General features: G+C 40.8%; 1 protein-coding gene across 1 annotated transcript in view; it reads right to left on the bottom strand.

Moving 5' to 3' along the window:
* The window catches only part of LOC130693208 (plasma membrane calcium-transporting ATPase 2-like), a 46,999-nt gene that overhangs the window by 11,859 nt on the left and 17,439 nt on the right, over positions 1-17,701 (bottom strand). The window contains exons 3-20 of the mRNA XM_057516332.2: positions 15,434-15,575; positions 14,935-15,337; positions 12,457-12,645; positions 10,729-10,958; positions 10,472-10,607; positions 10,198-10,332; positions 8,842-8,871; positions 7,639-7,842; positions 7,344-7,546; positions 6,976-7,218; positions 6,649-6,890; positions 6,290-6,554; positions 5,996-6,175; positions 5,653-5,847; positions 5,158-5,563; positions 4,872-5,080; positions 4,609-4,760; positions 3,308-3,446 (exon numbers count right to left, since the gene is read on the bottom strand). Of these exons, the coding sequence (XP_057372315.1) occupies positions 3,308-3,446; positions 4,609-4,760; positions 4,872-5,080; positions 5,158-5,563; positions 5,653-5,847; positions 5,996-6,175; positions 6,290-6,554; positions 6,649-6,890; positions 6,976-7,218; positions 7,344-7,546; positions 7,639-7,842; positions 8,842-8,871; positions 10,198-10,332; positions 10,472-10,607; positions 10,729-10,958; positions 12,457-12,645; positions 14,935-15,091 (3,315 nt within the window). The 5' untranslated portion in view covers positions 15,092-15,337; positions 15,434-15,575. The remainder of the gene's footprint in view (positions 1-3,307; positions 3,447-4,608; positions 4,761-4,871; positions 5,081-5,157; positions 5,564-5,652; positions 5,848-5,995; positions 6,176-6,289; positions 6,555-6,648; positions 6,891-6,975; positions 7,219-7,343; positions 7,547-7,638; positions 7,843-8,841; positions 8,872-10,197; positions 10,333-10,471; positions 10,608-10,728; positions 10,959-12,456; positions 12,646-14,934; positions 15,338-15,433; positions 15,576-17,701) is intronic.

Genomic DNA, 17,701 nt, shown 5'->3' with positions numbered 1-17,701 from the left:
CTGGTCAGGTAAGAAGAGTTGGATTCATTGACAAGTGTTGACGTTTGGAATTGCGGATGGGTATTGGAATGGGATCGAGCGGTCGGCTGATTGACGTGATGGCCGTTAATGGTCAACGCCGATGGAACGGCACTGGAACCAGCGCTGGCGCTCTTGCGCTCAGTCGCCCTGTTATTGTTGTTCGTGTGTTCGGCAGACGACGCGTGCCGTTGCTGTCTGTGATGATGGTGGTGATGATGATGCCCACCCGCTCCAGCGCCACTACCTGCGCCCCCGAATCCGCCAGCAACCGCCAACAAACCGTCGGAAGTCAAAGCGATAGGTGGACGGCTCCTGTCGTGGAGCTCACGCTCACCGGGGGTGTGATGTTGAGACGCCGCCGCCTTAAGCAAGGGATCGTCGTCTATGTACGTGATGTCCGAGAGCGGGCGCAGGCCCGACTGACTCCGTGAACTCCGCAAACTGTGCACACTGTGTTCGGACCGCTTCTCCTCCAGGTCCTCCAGCGTAGACTTGAACGCTCTGATCACTCGCAGCTGCAAACCACAATCACACGGAAGAGGGACGCGGTCGCGGGGTTTTGTTCGTTGGGCATCGCCAGAGACGCACGTCGCGACAGTAAAAACACCAAAAAGAAATGAATACATTTGGCCATCAGTTATCCTCGATGTGGGGGGGCAGGATGGGGGCAACAAAAAAAAGAGGAAGCAAGGCAATTTTTGTTCGTTATTCATCGTGTCATCGTTTTTGTTAGAGAACTACTTACTTTCGTAATGAAAACAAATTAAAAAAAAAAAAAAGACACAAAGAAAAAAAAAAAAATGAAGAAACATCGTCAACAGTTCGAGCTTAAATCATTTGGTTGCAAGGATCATTTTTCTTACGTGCGTAAATGTTAACAACTAGGAACGGAAAATCATAAGGTAATTGGTGGGTGTTCGTTCACGACACGCAAACATGAAATAATGTGATCATTCAAAGGTTTCGCTGACTGAACACCGCACCGCTAATTGTTAGTTCTATGTAGGTTATCGTGTATCGTTTAAAAATGATTACGACGGATCTTTAAACGAAAAAAAAAAAAAAAAAATCGACACATTTTACATCCATGCTGATTAATCGATAGGACGATTACGAACGGCAAACGAAACAATTCATCACATCGTTTAGAAATTCTTTTTTTTTTTTTTTTTTTGTTTGACTAGAATTAAATCTCAGATAGAAAATTCAATGGGAAACTTTGCCCGGTCCGCGTTTCACTGGTACAAAATCGCGAAATGAAATGATTTCTCCAAGTTGCAGCAAACACGTGATCATCAAAAATGCGATTTGCGGAACCCTTCCGTTTCATCCAAATGGAGATGTCCGGGTTTCGAACAATCGGATTACAGTATCACACATCTCTCAACTTGAAAAAAAATATATATATATATCAATCTCATTTGCGTATATGCAAATTTACTCGCCCACCCCAAACTACTTTTTTTTTTTTAAACCCAAAACAAAAAAAAAAAACTGAAATCCGCTGAAATTGTTCAAAGAAAACTAAACGGGCGAAAAGAACACAGCGCATGCAATGTTGTTAGCAACTTAAAAAAAAAAAAAAAAAACCCAAAAAATGAATGGTTGCTTTGTTTGTTTGTTTTTTTTGTTTTTTTTTTCCAATGAATTGAGCCGAGCAGGAAATGGGAACGGAAATTTGGTGACAGCTAATGCGGAATCATCAAGGGTTGTTTTTTTTTTTTTTTCCTTGTTCCCACGGTTCGGCGAACGGAAAGAAAGAGAAGAATTGGATACGACATGAAAGATTAGGAAACGTGATGGATCTGCAGTTAGGTAAGGAAGGCATTAGCTGTAGGAAGTGGGCGGTAATGATTTGTGGGATAACGAAACGGGATAACTGGGCGAAAGAAAGAGAGAAGAGAGAGTCCTGTAATACAACCGCTGGATAGAGATTTCGTACCGGGGCGTCGATGGTATTTTGGAAAACAATCAGAACCCAAGAAAAAAAAAAATAAATAAATAAATAATAAAAAAATAAATGTTGGGAAAACCAAGTGGGGGGGGGGGGGGATCAATTTTCCCTTTAAAGGTCCAGCGAGTTGGCATGGCAACGAAGGAGCCTTTTGGAACCCTCTTGCCAATCAATCGATATACTATTTCCGAGTGGGAACACAGGTACATGAAATCGCTTTATCGCGGTGAAGAAAATTCGTACATAAACATGGAACTGTGGAGCCTAAAAATAAAAAATGTGGGGCAAGGAACATCGGGCGGGGATGTTTACAATGGAAACATCGAAGAAAAACAAAAAAAAAAATTTGTCTTCCGATGGCCGAACAAAAGAGGCCGATGATGTCGAAAAAAAAAAAAAAAACGTCGAAAAGAAACAAAAAAGAAAAAAAAATATCAAATCTGTAATAAGATTTTTTTCGCTCCCCTTCGTGGACGGCTATTGTGATGACGTGAACATCACGTTGGATACGCTTTCGCATTTGTATCGATTAATTAATTTTTTTTTTTTTTTATAGCAGAAGAAAGACATTATAGATCGTGGCCAGCTTTCTGGCGTTGCCGGTTCGTTGCACACTCGCTCGGGGGGGGGGGGGGGGGGGGATTACCTTACGCCGAGCGATACACTTAATGCTAGATCGACATATAAGGTCAAATAAAACACCTATGGTTTTTAAAAATTAAAACGAAAGGATCTCTAACAAATAAATATGGCGGAAACTAAATTAATAAATAGCACGTCAAAAATCTAAAAGAAAAAAAAAAATTTGTTAAAAATATGAAGTGGGTTTGCAGCGTAGTGAGAGTAATAATACGTCGCTTGATGTGGTGGGGCGGGGGAGGCAGGTCCGAGCGAACCCAATTCGTTTAACAATAATTATTTATATATAAAAAAAAAAAGAGAGAACCAACACATTTGAAGGCTCAAAAGAGTCACGACAGTTTCGGATGGAATTGCGTTTTCGTGTGTGCGTGTAGATATATATAAATATAAATACTATAGATAGCATTGTCGTTGTCAATGGGGCGGTGTTGGGGAGAGGGGGAAACAAACTCGATCAAAAAAAAAAAAAAAATTCAGATAAGAAAACCAATGAATAAAAAACCAATCAGTGTCGAAACAGTTATGAATTCTCTAATAAAGAGTAAAAAAAAATAAAAAAAATAAATAAATAAATAAATAAAACGAAGAAAAATAAAACTCGGGGTACGTTAAGAGAAAAAAGAGAGAGAGAGAGAGAGAGAGAGAAATGAAGATCCGATGCGAATCAACATCGGCTTAACTGCGTCCTACCTGTGTCTGGAGGCGTGTAAGGCCGCGGATCCAAAGGATCTGGCCTGTCGTCCGTTTCTTGTCACCATCGGCATCGAATCTGTCCTCGGTTAGAGCGCCCATAGTGGCTGAAATGTCTTCAGGATGTCCTCGACCCCAACTAGAAGTTGTCCAATCGGCGAAACCAAAAAACAACGTCATGAAAATGGAACCATTTTTAAAAAAAAAAAAAAAATAATTTGTTGGTAACAACACGCAATTCACTTCTGGAACAATTATGAAAAAAAAACAAAAAAAAAAAAAAAAATGTTGCGAGTCCTTTCAAACTTCCATCACTGAGCTCGGACAATAGAACACCAACACCTTTTTGTCTCTTTTCTTGCCGGCCTAGAGTGAACATTCAGAAAGACGTCCTCTCCAAAGGTCCATGCCTCCTATAGCCCCATTTCACAGAGATGCGTGTACGCGTGTGTTAACCCACTGACAGAGAGATCCCCTAACCGTGCGAATGGGACGAAGTTAAGGAAGAAAAAAAGAATGTTTTAATGTTCCTAGATGTGAATGTCATGTCCGATTCGATGGACCAGACATTATGATATGCGCGTTAAAACAGATGGCAAAATGAGGGCCGTTACAAATTCCTACCGGATTATTTCTGTCATCGGAAATGAATAAAGAATTCACTTCAAAATCAATTTTTAAAAGGTGTTTTTTTACTTCAACGACAATTCCTTTTATATATATATTTAAAAAAAAAAGTTCATTATCTGAATGTTTCAAGTGCGTGATTCGTGGTGTGCTCAGGTGCAAAAAAAAAATGTTTTAAATCTGGGGATCCTAAATTAATTAGTTCAATTCTGGTTTCAACTTGCGGAAAATAAATACGGGGGCAAAATTATATTAATCTAAATAAATAAAAAAAAAAAAAAAAAAAACGTGACTGATGTCCAAGATGTTCATATGCGTGAGATCACATGTTGTCATCGAACGGTTAGGTATGTTAAATAAAAAAAAAAGGAATTCCCTTCTAATCTCGATGGTAAATGAAAAACCCCGAAGATAGGGAGGGCAATGTGAAGGTCGAAAAAAAAAAAAAAATATATGAGCTACGGTGCTAACTAAACAAAAGTTTGTGACTTTGGGAACACCTTTCATCGTGTGCAATCGTGGCCGGCAAGACCAGGTGTGTTTTGAGAGTGCGAGATAAAAAAAAACAATGTTTTCTTTTTCTATACAAAAAAAAAAAAAAAAAAAAAAAAGAAAGATGAAAGAGTCAAGGCTAACTCGATACAACATTGGATGGAAAAAGGAAGCGGCCATACGAGAAGATTTTGGGGATCTTGCTAGTGGGAACGGTGGTGACCACCTGGCCCCACACCAGAGTTCCCACGCCAAAGAAGACGCACCAGGCCCACTGGGAGAGCGACAGGGCTGCAGTGGAGAACGCGTGACCACCGAATTGAACAATCACCACCTAGAGAGAGAGAGAGAGAGGAGGGGGGGAGAACATCACCGCCAATTCCGATTATTGGGTGGCGTGAAATCGATTTTAAAACAAAACAAAAATAGGCTGGGTCCTTCTCACCTGAGAGGCCGCTGTAGCTATCCAGATGCAGTAATAGATGGGATTGGTGAAAATGCCCTCGAACACGTTGCGCTGGCCGTGAATCTTTCGCGCGTTGATCTCGTTAAAGAGAGTCATCATCACGAACGTGTTGAAGATGATGGTAAAGTGCTGAGTCGGTTCGGAATCGGTTCTGTATCGGCCCGAATCGATATCCAAAAATTTCTCGCCTAAAGACACAAAGCGAACATGCGATTTGTACATTTGCAAAAATGTATCGATTAACACGCAATTTTCAAATCATTACCGACGAATACGAGGGTAAAAATGACCGACAGCTGGTAAATGCCCTGGCCCGTGATGTTCTTCATCATGGTTCGAGAGATGAGTGGCTTGGTGCGACCATAAGGTTTACGAGAAAGCAGATCAGCTGTGGGCATTTCAGTGGCAAGTGCCAAGGAAGCTAGCGTGTCCATAATCAAGTTGACCCAGAGCATTTGGACGGCCTTGAGCGGCGAATCTTGGATGAAACAAGCGCCAAAGAAGGCCACAATGACGGCCACTATGTTGACAGTCAGCTGGAACTGCAGGAACTTGGCGATCGAATCGTAAACGTTACGGCCCCACATGACGGCCTTAACGATGCTGCTAAAGTTGTCGTCCGTTAGGATAATGTCAGATGCCTCTTTGGCCACGTCTGTTCCAGCAATGCCCTAAAAAAAAAAAAAAAAATATCGTATTTTAAGCATAAAAAAAAAAAAAAAGAGAAGTCGAACTTTAAAAGTTCATTCAACTGGCATACCATAGCGAATCCAACGTCGGCTTTCTTGAGAGCAGGACCATCGTTGGTACCGTCACCAGTCACGGCGACGACTTCTCGGTTCTCGGAGACTTTACTGTCGATAATACCCTTAACCAGAGTGTATTTGTCAGTGGGTGATGAACGTGCCAACACTCGAAGCCTGGGCCAAACTTGATCCAGCAAGTGTTGCTGGATCTGGACGTACCCATTGCATCCAAGTGAAACGGCGCAAAATTAAAAAAAATTTAAAAAAAAAAGGCAAATCCAATAAATAATGTAAACAAGAATCGTAACCATGGCAACGTGTAGTTGAATTAATAATACACAGAAAGGTCAAACAAACCTCGCCATTGGCGTCGCGGATGCGTCGGTTGAATTCCTTGCCATCGATAATCAAATAGTCCATTCCGGGCTGAACAATGCCGCATTTGATGGCGATGGATCGAGCTGTGTTGACATTGTCGCCCGTCACCATGCGCACCGTAATACCTGCCCGCTGGCACTGTCTAATAGCCTCCGGCACCTACAATCAAAGAATGAAAAACAGCCATGTAAGTAACAAGCAAATAAACACGCACACACACACACAAACACACATAAGGGCAATGATTTCATATCGCGTGAGTTTGGCCCTTACCTCAGGTCGGACAGGATCTTCAATGCCGACGATGAGCATGCACGTCAGGTTGTTGATGATGTTATCTTCGTCATCCCAGTTGGGTTCGTTGTCATAATGGACTTGATTAATCTCGGCCTTGTGTGGCACGAAATCGCGGTAAGCCACGGCGATTGTGCGGAGACCGTCGCAGGCCATTGGCTCAATGACGTCTCGTACAAGCCGATCCTGCATTTCTCGAGTGAATTTCTCCAGTTTTCCATCAGCGCCGTAAATGAAGGCGCACCTGTTTTTTTTTTTTTTATAGAAGCAATTTCGATCGTCAAAGTAATTATTTTTTTTTAATAAAAACGTTGTAATGACAATGAATCGTGACTCACTTTTTCAGCACCATTTCAGATGCACCTTTGGTGAAGACGCGGTATCCGCCTCCCTCGCGAGCGATGACGGTACTCATCGACTTGCGGCTCGAATTGAACGTGTAGACGCGATGGAACGATTCTTCTGGGTGCTCGTCACGGATGGCCTGATAGGATTTCTTCAAATCCAGCACGAAACCGAGCATGGCGCATTCCGTTTTATTGCCCACCTGCTTGATGGGTTCGTTGGGCATATCTCCATCCTAAAATTCAAAAAAAAAAAAAAAAAAAAAAAAAAACCTTAATCATTTGGCATTCCAAATTCGATGCGAGTCGATTTCGCCTTACCAAAATGCGCGACGTGTAAGCGCTATTGATCGAGATGGCGTGAATGGCAAGGTTGGCCACTTGCGGTGGAAGCGAGTCGTACTTCGGGATGGATTTGTAGTGCTGTCCTCCGATGTAGCAGGCCACAACGGTCATCCTGTTCGTTGTCAGCGTTCCCGTTTTATCCGAACAGATGGCCGTCGCATTGCCCATCGTCTCGCAAGCGTCCAAATGTCGAACCAAGTTGTTGTCCAACATCATTTTCTGGACAAAAGAGAATAGGGAAAAAAAAACAACAAAAAAACACACGGGCAAATCATTCATTTGTCTTAATCAGTTAGCAGTTGTGGTGGGGGTTTAGTGAAAACAAAGACGAAACGACTGCTCACTTTAACGGAGTAGGCTAACGAGAGGGTGACAGCCAAGGGCAGACCCTCGGGGACGGCGACGACCAAGACAGTGACACCGATAATGAGGAACTTGACGAAATGATTGAAATATTCGTTTTTCCACGGCTGATTTTCGTAGACGAATGTCTTGATGCAAAACGTCGTTATCAGAATGATGACAGTTAAAATGGCGATGGTCGAACCTGGGACAAGAAAACCCCACGTGTTATCAAGTTTATGTTCATCGGTGTTTTCAAAACAGGAAACATTTGCGTGCGCAATTGCCCTTTCTTACCAGCGTAACCGATTTGAATGGCCAGTTTCGTCAGTTTGGCTTGTAGAACGGATTTGTCCTTGTGACCCGATTTCTCTTCTTTCATCGGGGCATCCTCGGCCGGACAGCTGGATCCTTCCCTCGTCTCTTGTTTGCTGGCCATGTTGTTTCCACCGTGATCCATCGGATGGCTGTTGTTACCCACAGCGCCTTCCTCCACATCTCCTGGACACGTCAAAAAAGCGGACCCCAACAGTTAAAAAAAAAAAATAAATAAAATAAATAAATAAATAAAAGGCACGTTAGATGTTTTAAACAAAACACACAGATGCCAACCCTCGCCCTTCTCCTACACCGGCTGCCGCCCACAGGAGTAGGGTGAACAAAAAAAAAAAAACATAAACCGAGAAGCCGAAAGGGTCTGGTGAAACAGGACAAAAAAAAAAAACAGCGAAGGCCAGCAGATAAGAATAGAAAAGCAGAAGAAGAAAGAAAGAGACAGCGAAAGATAATATGTACTAGTGACGGTTATTGTTTCGATAGAATAGAAGAATGTGATAAAGACGATGTAGGAATGCCAACATTCCTTTGCCCTCCGCCACGTTTTTATATGAGACACTACAATTCCTTTTCTTTTCTCTTTCTTGTCATCATCATGACATCAAAGACAAAGCGATTGGTGAAATGCATTTTCCTACCCCCCCCCCCCCCCCCCCCCCCCCCCCCCCCCCCGAAAAATACAAACAGAACGGCAATAGAATTTCTCTTTTTTTTTTTTCTTCTATAAACAAAATAGAAATCGCTTTGCAGAAAAGAGCTTTCAAAAAAAAAAAAAAATAAAATAATAATAAATAAATTCGACAATCTCTCACCCAAACCATGCAAAACCTACAATTCAAGCAATTCGGTCAAATGCCAAAAAAAAATAAATCAAAATAGCAAATCCAATCGCAATCCAAAGAAGCAAGCGAAGAAAGTGTGTAGGAAAAAGATGGAGATTTGTGGAAGAAAAAAAAAAAAAAAAAAGAAAGAGAGAGAGAGAGAGAGTCACGGAGAGTCAAGAGGAAAGAAAGTCAGAGAGAGAGAGAGAGAGAGAGGGGCATCAAGTTAGACTGATTGCCAGACAGACACAGATGATAGATTGATAAGAGAGAGAGAGAGAGAGAGAGAGAAGCTGCAGCGTGTGTTGACGGTGTTTTTTTTTGTGTTGTTGTTGTTGCGTACCTTTCTTCTTCTTCCGTTGCTTTTTGGCTTCTGCAACACGCCCCCATAGTGTATGAGGATATCGGAGGGCGGCGTGTAGTTTTGTATAATGTTTTTTTGGTTTTTTTTTTTTTTTTTTTTGGTTTTTTGGTTTTTTTTGACATCGGGCAAGTAGAAGTAGTAGATGTTGTTGCAGTTGTTGTACGGGTCGGGTCGTGTCGAATGGTCGCGTGACGGTGGTTATTTGGTCGTGGTGTTTTTAGGTAAATGGATGGTAAAAAGGGGAATCATAATAATTAGGGCCATGCGTAAATGTACACGTATACGTAAGAGAAATGTTCGATGTAAAAAGGAAAAATGAGAAATAAAAAGAGATGAAACAGCTCGAAAAAAAAAACAAACAAAAAAAAAACAAGAAACAAAATGTGATCAAAAGAATAGCTGTTCCGTTCAACTTAAAAATCAAAAGGATTGAAATCGAGGATCCAATAATAAATAAAAATCATTTCGTTACCAAAGAAATGATTGGTAAAAAAAAAAGACAAAACAAAAGAATGCAGCAAGCTGAACCTTTGAATGGCTTTTTAAAAAAAATGACATTTCAAAAGAGATGTATCTTCTGTTGATCTAATAAACTATTGATTTGAAAGTTTGAAATATTAAAAATCTAGGGCCAGGAATTAGGAACCTGAAAAAGCATGCAAAAACTTAAACGTCACTCTATGCTACACGCATTCTCTCAATCATTATGAGTCTTGGAACACATGATGAGAACGTATCACTCTCACACACGCACACTCTCACTCGCATAATTGGCAACCACACATAAACGAGAGATTTAGAGAAAAAAAAAAAAAAAAAAAAAAGAAATGTTTTCCGATTTGCAAACTACGAACCAAACAAAAAAGCAATAGAAAAATATGGTTGAAAAAAAAAAAAAAAAAAAAAAAAAATTTAAAAGCCCCAAAAATCTCCAAAAATTTTTTTAACCCAATAAATCTCAATGAAATTAAGCCCAAAATCATGCCCCATTTTGATTCCATTTCCTGGAAGATTTTCAAACGCCCACACCGTCCCCACTAGTCAAATAGTTTGGAGAATCGATAATTCTCAACTAGACAAGGATCATCGATATCGATCGGAATCTCCCCCCTCCCAATAGGTAGGGAGCGTTCAAATTATATATATATATATATATATTAATAATAATAATAATAATAATAAAAAATAAAAAAAAAGAAACGCATAGAAATCCGAGAAAAATAATAATAATAATTTAAAAAAATAAGAACACGTAGAAAAACAATAGGAAAAAAAAACAAAAAAAAACAGACGAAAATGAACGGGAAGCAAAAGGTAGGTTAGAGAGAGTGTCACCTTTCTTCCGTTGCTTAGCGTCAGCTTCCTGCTGGTCGGCGGCGGCTCCCAGTAGCGTGAAAATGATGCCGGCTTGCGAGTTGATGCCGACGGCAGTCACCACCATCCGGCCGCTGCCTTCCATGACGTGGGTCCCTGATTTTCATTATGAATGCAAAAAACAAACAATAAAAAAACAAAAAAAACAAAACGTGAGTAACGTGAGAACACGAGAATGTCATGGCCATCGTTTTTTTTTTTCATCAGACAGGATGAACACCCTGCTATACATTACCAGATAGCAGCATAGGATCCGTCAGTTCGCTTTTTTTGACGTGATCCGACTCGCCCGTTAAGGACGACTCGTCCACTTTCAAATCGTTGCTTTGAATGAGAATGCCGTCGGCCGGCAGCAAATCGCCGTATTTCACCTACGAAAATTTCAACACGATAGTTTCAAATGACAAAAGGCCCCCTTTTTTTTTTTTTTTTTTTTTTTTTTTTTTTTTTTTTTTTTTGAAATAAAATTTGCATCTATTTTTTTATTTTTACTTGGCAAATGTCACCAACGACGATCTCGCCGACAAAGATTTGGCTGCTCTCGCCTCCCCGCAGAACGGCGAATTTGTGCTCGCCCTCGATTCGGCTCTGCAGTCCGCGGAATTGTCTCTCCTTGGTATAATCATTGAAGGCAGTTACCAAGACGACGACTATGACGGAAATAAGAATAGCCAGGCCTTCGATCCATTCGTGAGACTTGCCCTCCTCGTGACCCAGCTCATCTGTGGGGATGTATGAAAAAAAAAAAAAAAAAAGAAAGAAAAGAAACATGTAGCTCTGCCTCCCGAACAAAATGAAACGAAAAACAAAAACAAAAAACAAACCAAAGTGGCCTGGGATGCCTTTAAAAACAAAATGCGCATTAATATAAATGATTTGGTCATTTCTAAGGTTCTAGCGAATGCATCAAATGGATGAAATGATTTGAAAGCTAAATCGAGCGCGAAAAAAGGACGCATTTTCAAACCAGTATAGATCCCTGTGCACCCGAGTGGCTTGTTCGCCTCTCTCTTTCTCTCACGCAGAGAAGATGAAACGAACATTCAAGGCTCCCCCCCCCCCCCCCTCCCAACCATTCCCAATTAAGAGGAAAACCCAAGTCGTACAAGAGTCGCTAATCAAGTCGAATTTGATGCTCGACGAAGTCTAGCCGCAAAACTTTCGAGCTTGCGCTGCTGCTTCAAACTCTTACGGACGGCATTTTCACTTTGCGTTTGCCCATCATCTGACGTCAATACCATCAGATTTGACCCCAGATTTTTTTTTTTTTTTTTACAGGGCAAAAATCAAAGCAGGACTTAGTTTTAAAAATGGATGTACAAACAAACAACGAGAACAACAATAAAAAAAAAAAAAAAAATAATAATTGAGAGAAGGTGAAATGATGATCCATGCGAGTTAATGGTTGTCCCCTTACCTTCGGCGCCTACAACCACCATGACGACCGTATAGCATGTTAAGAAAAAAGAAAATGATGGAGAAATGAGCGATCAAACGAGAGCCAGTTAGATGTGTTACGATGATTGAAGATCGGATTCGCGTGCGTGCTAAATCCCCCATCCCTTCCAACACCCTCCCCCCCCCCCCTCCTTTCCCCTACTGTCCTACCATTTGAGCACAAAAGAAAATCATTCCATGTAGCGCTACAACAAGAGGGCAGGCGGAAGAAAAAAAAAAAAAAAAAAACCGCAGCCATTTCTCTATAATCTTCCCGCCTCACGAAAATTCTCGTACAATCAACAATAATCCCGACATTTCCCACAGGAAGTCGGGAGTAAAGGATAACGAGGCAGCAACCGAAACAAGATGGTTGAAGCATCGGCGACATTTTTTTTTTTTTTTTTTTGTATTTATTTATTTATTCTCGCTGCCATTTTCTTATCGATTCGTTTAGATCTTGATCGTCCAGGGTTTCTCCAGATCTATTTCCAGTTACTCGTCCAATCCCCGCTATACTTTTTCGTCCTAGCCTCACGCTTTTATTTTCACGATCTCTTTCGTAACACACACATACACACTCCCATTTTGGCCGGCTCAGACCTCTTTTTTTTTAAACAAATAGGAAGCCCAGTCACACACACACACACACACACACAAGTACTCAGCGGAGTAAAGGGCGTGGTGTTTCATGTCTTTCATTTTTCTTTTTTTTTGGTCAGTATAGAGTCCAATGAAAATGGAATCGATATAATTAGAATTTTTTTTTTTTTTTTTTTTTACCTTCGCTACTGGAAGGAATGAAAGATAAGAGTAGTGAGACGATGGCCGCCACTTCCAGGATGATGAGGGTGACATCTTGCAGCGCTTCCCACACCAATCGCCAGAAGGTCTTTGGCGGCTTAGGCGGGATCGTGTTCGAGCCGAACGTTTCCCGCCGATGTTCGATGTCCTTCGGCGAGCCGGATAATCCTGTTATCAAACAAACAAACAAACAAAAAAAAAAGATGAACACACACACACACACACACACAGAGCCATCTTTCAAACAATAGGCATGCGTTATGCATGAGCATGAAAAATAGGACGAGAGCAAAAGAAATAAAAGGCCAAAGACAAATCCCCTGGATAAAAGATGGCGAGAAAACATGAATAATCCAATTCGATTACAACAATAAGAAGAAGATTGGCACGCGTGCAAACACATCGATTATTCCGCTCGGGGGTCCCCTTCTCCTTGTTGTTGTTGTTTTTTTTTTTTTCATCATCGATTCAGTCCGCACGAGCTTTGATTAGTTGATCAAGTTTTCGACCACGTTGAGGCGTAAAACAAAAAGAGCAAATATACACACGAAAAAAAAAACAAAAAAAAACAAAAAAAAAAAAAAAAAAACAGAGGTGGAGTTTGAATAAGTGGAGAAGCCTTTTTTTTTTTATTTTTGCGTGAGGGATTCGTTATAAAACGGGAATGAAGAGTTCACGTGCTCTCTCTCTCTCTCTCTCTCTAGTTACGTCTGCGCAAGTAATTCCTATTCTGGCCGCAATGACAACACAAGCAAATTGAAGACAAAAGCTAAACGAATAAAATCCCCTCGAAAAAAAAACAAAAAACAAATCAGAGTCGACAGAGGTGTAAACAATTCGTTTGACGCAACGTGGAATCGAAGACGTAATATTTTTTTAAAATCAAAACTGTCAAAATTACGTCATTTCAATTTCATTTTTAAAATAATTTTTTTTTTTTTAGACGGTGGGAGCACGTTGAGAAAGATATCGTGCAAGAGGCTCTTCGTGCAGCGTCAATATGTGACGCCACGCTGACGTCAATGACGTGGTAGGAGGAGCTTAAGAGTGAACGGGGATGGGTTATGTAATTACTTAAAAAAAAAAAAAAAAATATGTGTGAAACGCTCAACCGCTTTTGGAATTCTTGATAAGTTTTTAGGAATTGTGGTTTCTTTTTTTTTTTTTTTTTTTTTTTAACGATCGACCAGACTGATTTCCTTTACGTCAAACGGTTCGTAATAGATGCCGGATTCAGATAGAAGAGCGGGGGGGAAGGGATTCAGATCACGTTTCAACTAAAGGACTTTTTGGCAGTTGTTTAACTCGTTCTCAACAAACACGCCATTTAAAAAAAAATAAATAATAATAAATAAGGAAAGGAATTTTTTTTTTTTTTTTTTTTTTTTTTTTTTTTTTTTTGTGACCACTTCAAATTTCGACTTCATATCCGTCGGGGTCGATAGCGCACTCTCAAGTTCTTTTTTTTTTTACTATCCCATCCCTGTGTTTTATTTTATCGCCTTGCCTATACACTGTTGTACACACTAGACCGCATTATACGATCCCATTTGGGTTGGCCACTGTGACGTGCGTTTTCAACCCGGCCTTTCAAGTATCGCCAGCAAAGAGCTACAAGACACACACACACACACACACACACACATGAGATAGATAAGGCAGAAACAGAGTTACAGAGCCGTCTCACTATCGATCCGGCCCAGTCCTATCCGGCATTCTTCCAGGCAAAACACACTACCAACGAATGATGGGGGAGAGAGCGAGAGAGGCAGGGTTAGCCAACGTGATAGCGAAAAACGGCAGTTTTTTTTTTTTTTTTTATTATTATTTTATTTTATTTTTCCTTTTTTACGTTTTACGTTTTAACGTACCGTTAAAGTACCCCACCCAATAAAGAATAAACAAAAGATATTTTGAGGAGAAAGTCAGGGTGGCTATTGACGATGAATGGCGGGCTGTTAAATAGCGGACGGAGATGTAGGACATCATTTAAAAAAATAAGAACGAAGGGGAGGCATGTAACTGTTCCAACAATAAAAATTAAGTTTCACACCAATTTGAAAAATCGATCCGATATTCCTGGATGGTCGAGCAGAAAAAAAAAAAAAACGAACAAGAAATAAATAAAAAAAAAAGGGGGGATGATGAAAATGCGAAACCCCCCCCCCCCTTTTTCAATGAGAATGAAACGAATTAGATACATGCGAAAAACATGTCGACATGGCCCTATCGTTCCTTTTCGTGACTCTTTCCCGCAATAGTCAGCTGATTGGCGTTTTATTTTTGTAATTTTTTTTTTTTTTTCCCTTTGTTCTCGCTGATTCGGCTACATTTAATCCCTCATGCCATTCATGTTTCATCGAAAAGGATTTGCCCAGCATCACACATTGAAAATAATTCATTTAAAAGAAAAAGAAAAATTTTATTTATATATTTTTGTTTTTTGGTTTTTTTTACCTTCCGTCGGTGAGGTGTAGAGTTTTTTACAAATCTCCTGGACGCCGCCATAGTGGCGCACTTGTTCAACGGCCTCCCGTCCTCGCAGCTCCATCACCTCGCGGAGCTGCTTCAGGGAGAGCCCGTACTGGGCCGGCCGTCCATCAACCATCGCCATCTCGATGCTTGATGGTTTGCACCCTCCGGATGCTCTTTAACGTTTGAGTTTTCAAAAGTTTCCTCTTTCTTTTTTTTTTGTTCTTTTTTCTTCTTTTTTGTGCGTCGCCCCAAACTTTGCGATCTCCTCAGCTCAACAGCAACAACAACAACAACAACAATAACAACGAAGAGGAAGGGTGTGAAAGAGAAGTCCCAACAAATCCAGGCTCAATTTTCGACGACTTTCACCGACGACAACAACGTCCTTTTCATCAACCGACAACAATTGAAATGTAAAATGAAAAATGATTGAGTCTCACTTAAATTGTTATTATTTTATTTTAGTTTTTTAGTTTTTTACCTTTATTTTTGTCAATTTTCTTGCTTCAAAAAAATTGTCAGCCAGCGCCTCCAGCCAAGGGACTGAAGTACACAGATGACACGCGTTCACTCAGGCACACTCACACATGCATACGCCGGGCGTTGGCGTATCACATCACAACCTATGTACGTCAGAGAAAAAAAAAAAAAAAAAGATGATGAAATTACTATCCCGCTTTTGTTTTGTTTTTTTTTCTTTTTCTTTTTTTTTTTTAAATATTTTTTGATCGCGTAACAAAAAGTTGGGCGGTTAGGGACCGGTGGGAAACAGGAAACAAACGCAAATCGAAATGACGATTGCAAAATGACGCGCACACAGCTAGAAATTCAAAGATAAAGATAATTTCAAAATAAAAATAAAAACGGGAGGGCAAGAAACGTGAATGACGTCAAATTGGGTCATTTACAAAGATAACGCCACCGGGACAGGGACTCCCTTTCGTTTTCCTGCCCGTCTAACTTCAAAAAACAAAACAAAAAGGTTTTTTTTTTTTTTTTTTTTTTTTAAATGGTTTTCGAGGGATGCTAGTAATAGCCTGCAGTAATGGTCGTAATAACAGTAATAAGTGGTGTATAATGTATTATCGTTAAACAGTATGGCAAAACCGCCTGCCGCTGGGTTTTGTTTTTGTTTTTAGATTACTGGGCCCGTACCTGTTTTGTTTTTTTTTGTGTTCCATTCGGGGTAAAAAAAAAAAAAAAAAAAAAAAAATGGCCGAACACAGAAACGCACAGACACGCACACGCACGCAAAAGACTTTAGTACCAACAGTAAGAGAACTGTACGAGTTACAAACTGCGTGTAATAATAAAACAAAGCAAAAAAAAAAAAACGGGGAAAGAGGCAAAACGGAAGCAAAAGCTTTGGCCCGGGAAATGTGCGGTTATTAAATGACGTCAGACTCGATTGGCTTTGGCTCGAATTCGGCTTTTGGAGCTTTTCGGTTGGGGCGCTTCGTTCGGATCGCTTGCGCAACTCCATCTCGTTGCCAAAAATGAGATAGGAGCGCACACAATATCCCCGGCCAAAGTAGGCGGGCGGCACATAGCCCGATGCCAGGAGAAAAAAAAAAAAAAAAATCAAAATGTTTATTTTTTCTTTAAGAAGAAGGATCGAAAAAAAAAAAAAAAAAAAAAAAAAAAAAGGGGGGAGGTTCTAAAATGTGGATGAAACGACCAATTGATGTTGTACCCCGAAAATCCATTGCCTTCTACACTTTTCTTTTTCCTCTATTCAGTTTCACTCACATCTCCTCTTCCTTCTTTTTTTTTTTTTTTTTTTTGCCGGTAACAAGACCCACAAGAGAAATGAAAATAATAAAAAAAAAAAAAAAAAAAAAAAAAAAAGAGAGGAGGAAAGAGAGCGAAGGGCTTTAATTCGATCACGGGTAAAAAGGATTTGTACACATCACGCCCACAAACGACCGACGATGTCGACGACATGCAACACAATAACTAGCAGATTAGAAGACGGGCTGAAAATCGCAGTTCAAAGTGACTTTAAGTGCTCGTTATTTTACGTTAGAAACCGAGATCTATGATCTTGCCTCCTCCTCCCCCCCCCCCTCTCTCTCTCTCTCTCCGTATTTTTCTTCTTTATTTCCTTCTCCATCTCTCAGGGTACACGTGCACCAAGAGCGATAACGAGATGCGAAGCAGCTCCTGGCAACGTCCCTGTCTGAACTGACCCTTCCCTTCCCCCCCCCCTCCCCCCGTAGAGGAGTCGCGGTACGGCATTAAATCAAATGAACGAATAGATTCGTGAGACATGAGACACACATGTTTTGTTTGTTAGCCCCCCCCCCTCCCCCCACTTCTAGAAAATTTGAAGGAGGGAAACAAGGAGCGTCATGAGGGATGGGGTAAGTATCATGTGTGTGTGTGTGTGTGTGTGTGTGTAGGATAGCCGCGCGTTTGGCTGTCTTGTCATAATGTCGTAACACCTCAAGCGCCTCGAGTTGGCCCCGTTTTTCTTTAGCGACGAGAGAGCCAAAGAGGCGGGTGGGAGTTGTCTCTCGTCCCTTTTCTGCTTGACAAGAGACGCGGGAGGGCACGAAGAGACGATCGATGACAAAACGTAGACAATTGCATCTGCCAAAGGCGAAAACAGAAGGGAGAGGCAACGAGAAGAAGAAGAACAAGAAGAAAAAAAAAAAAAAAAAAAAAGAGATAGAAAAAGAGGAGGGAAATCCTCTTTCAAATTGAAAAAGAGAACCTCGTCGTCATCGTCAGAACAAGATGAAAAGGT

The sequence above is a fragment of the Daphnia carinata genome, chromosome 1 (assembly GCF_022539665.2).
Source record: "Daphnia carinata strain CSIRO-1 chromosome 1, CSIRO_AGI_Dcar_HiC_V3, whole genome shotgun sequence".
Classification (NCBI taxonomy): Eukaryota; Metazoa; Arthropoda; class Branchiopoda; order Diplostraca; family Daphniidae; genus Daphnia; species Daphnia carinata.
Note: the sequence above shows the minus strand (reverse complement) of the source record. Positions and strands in the feature narration are given on the sequence as shown.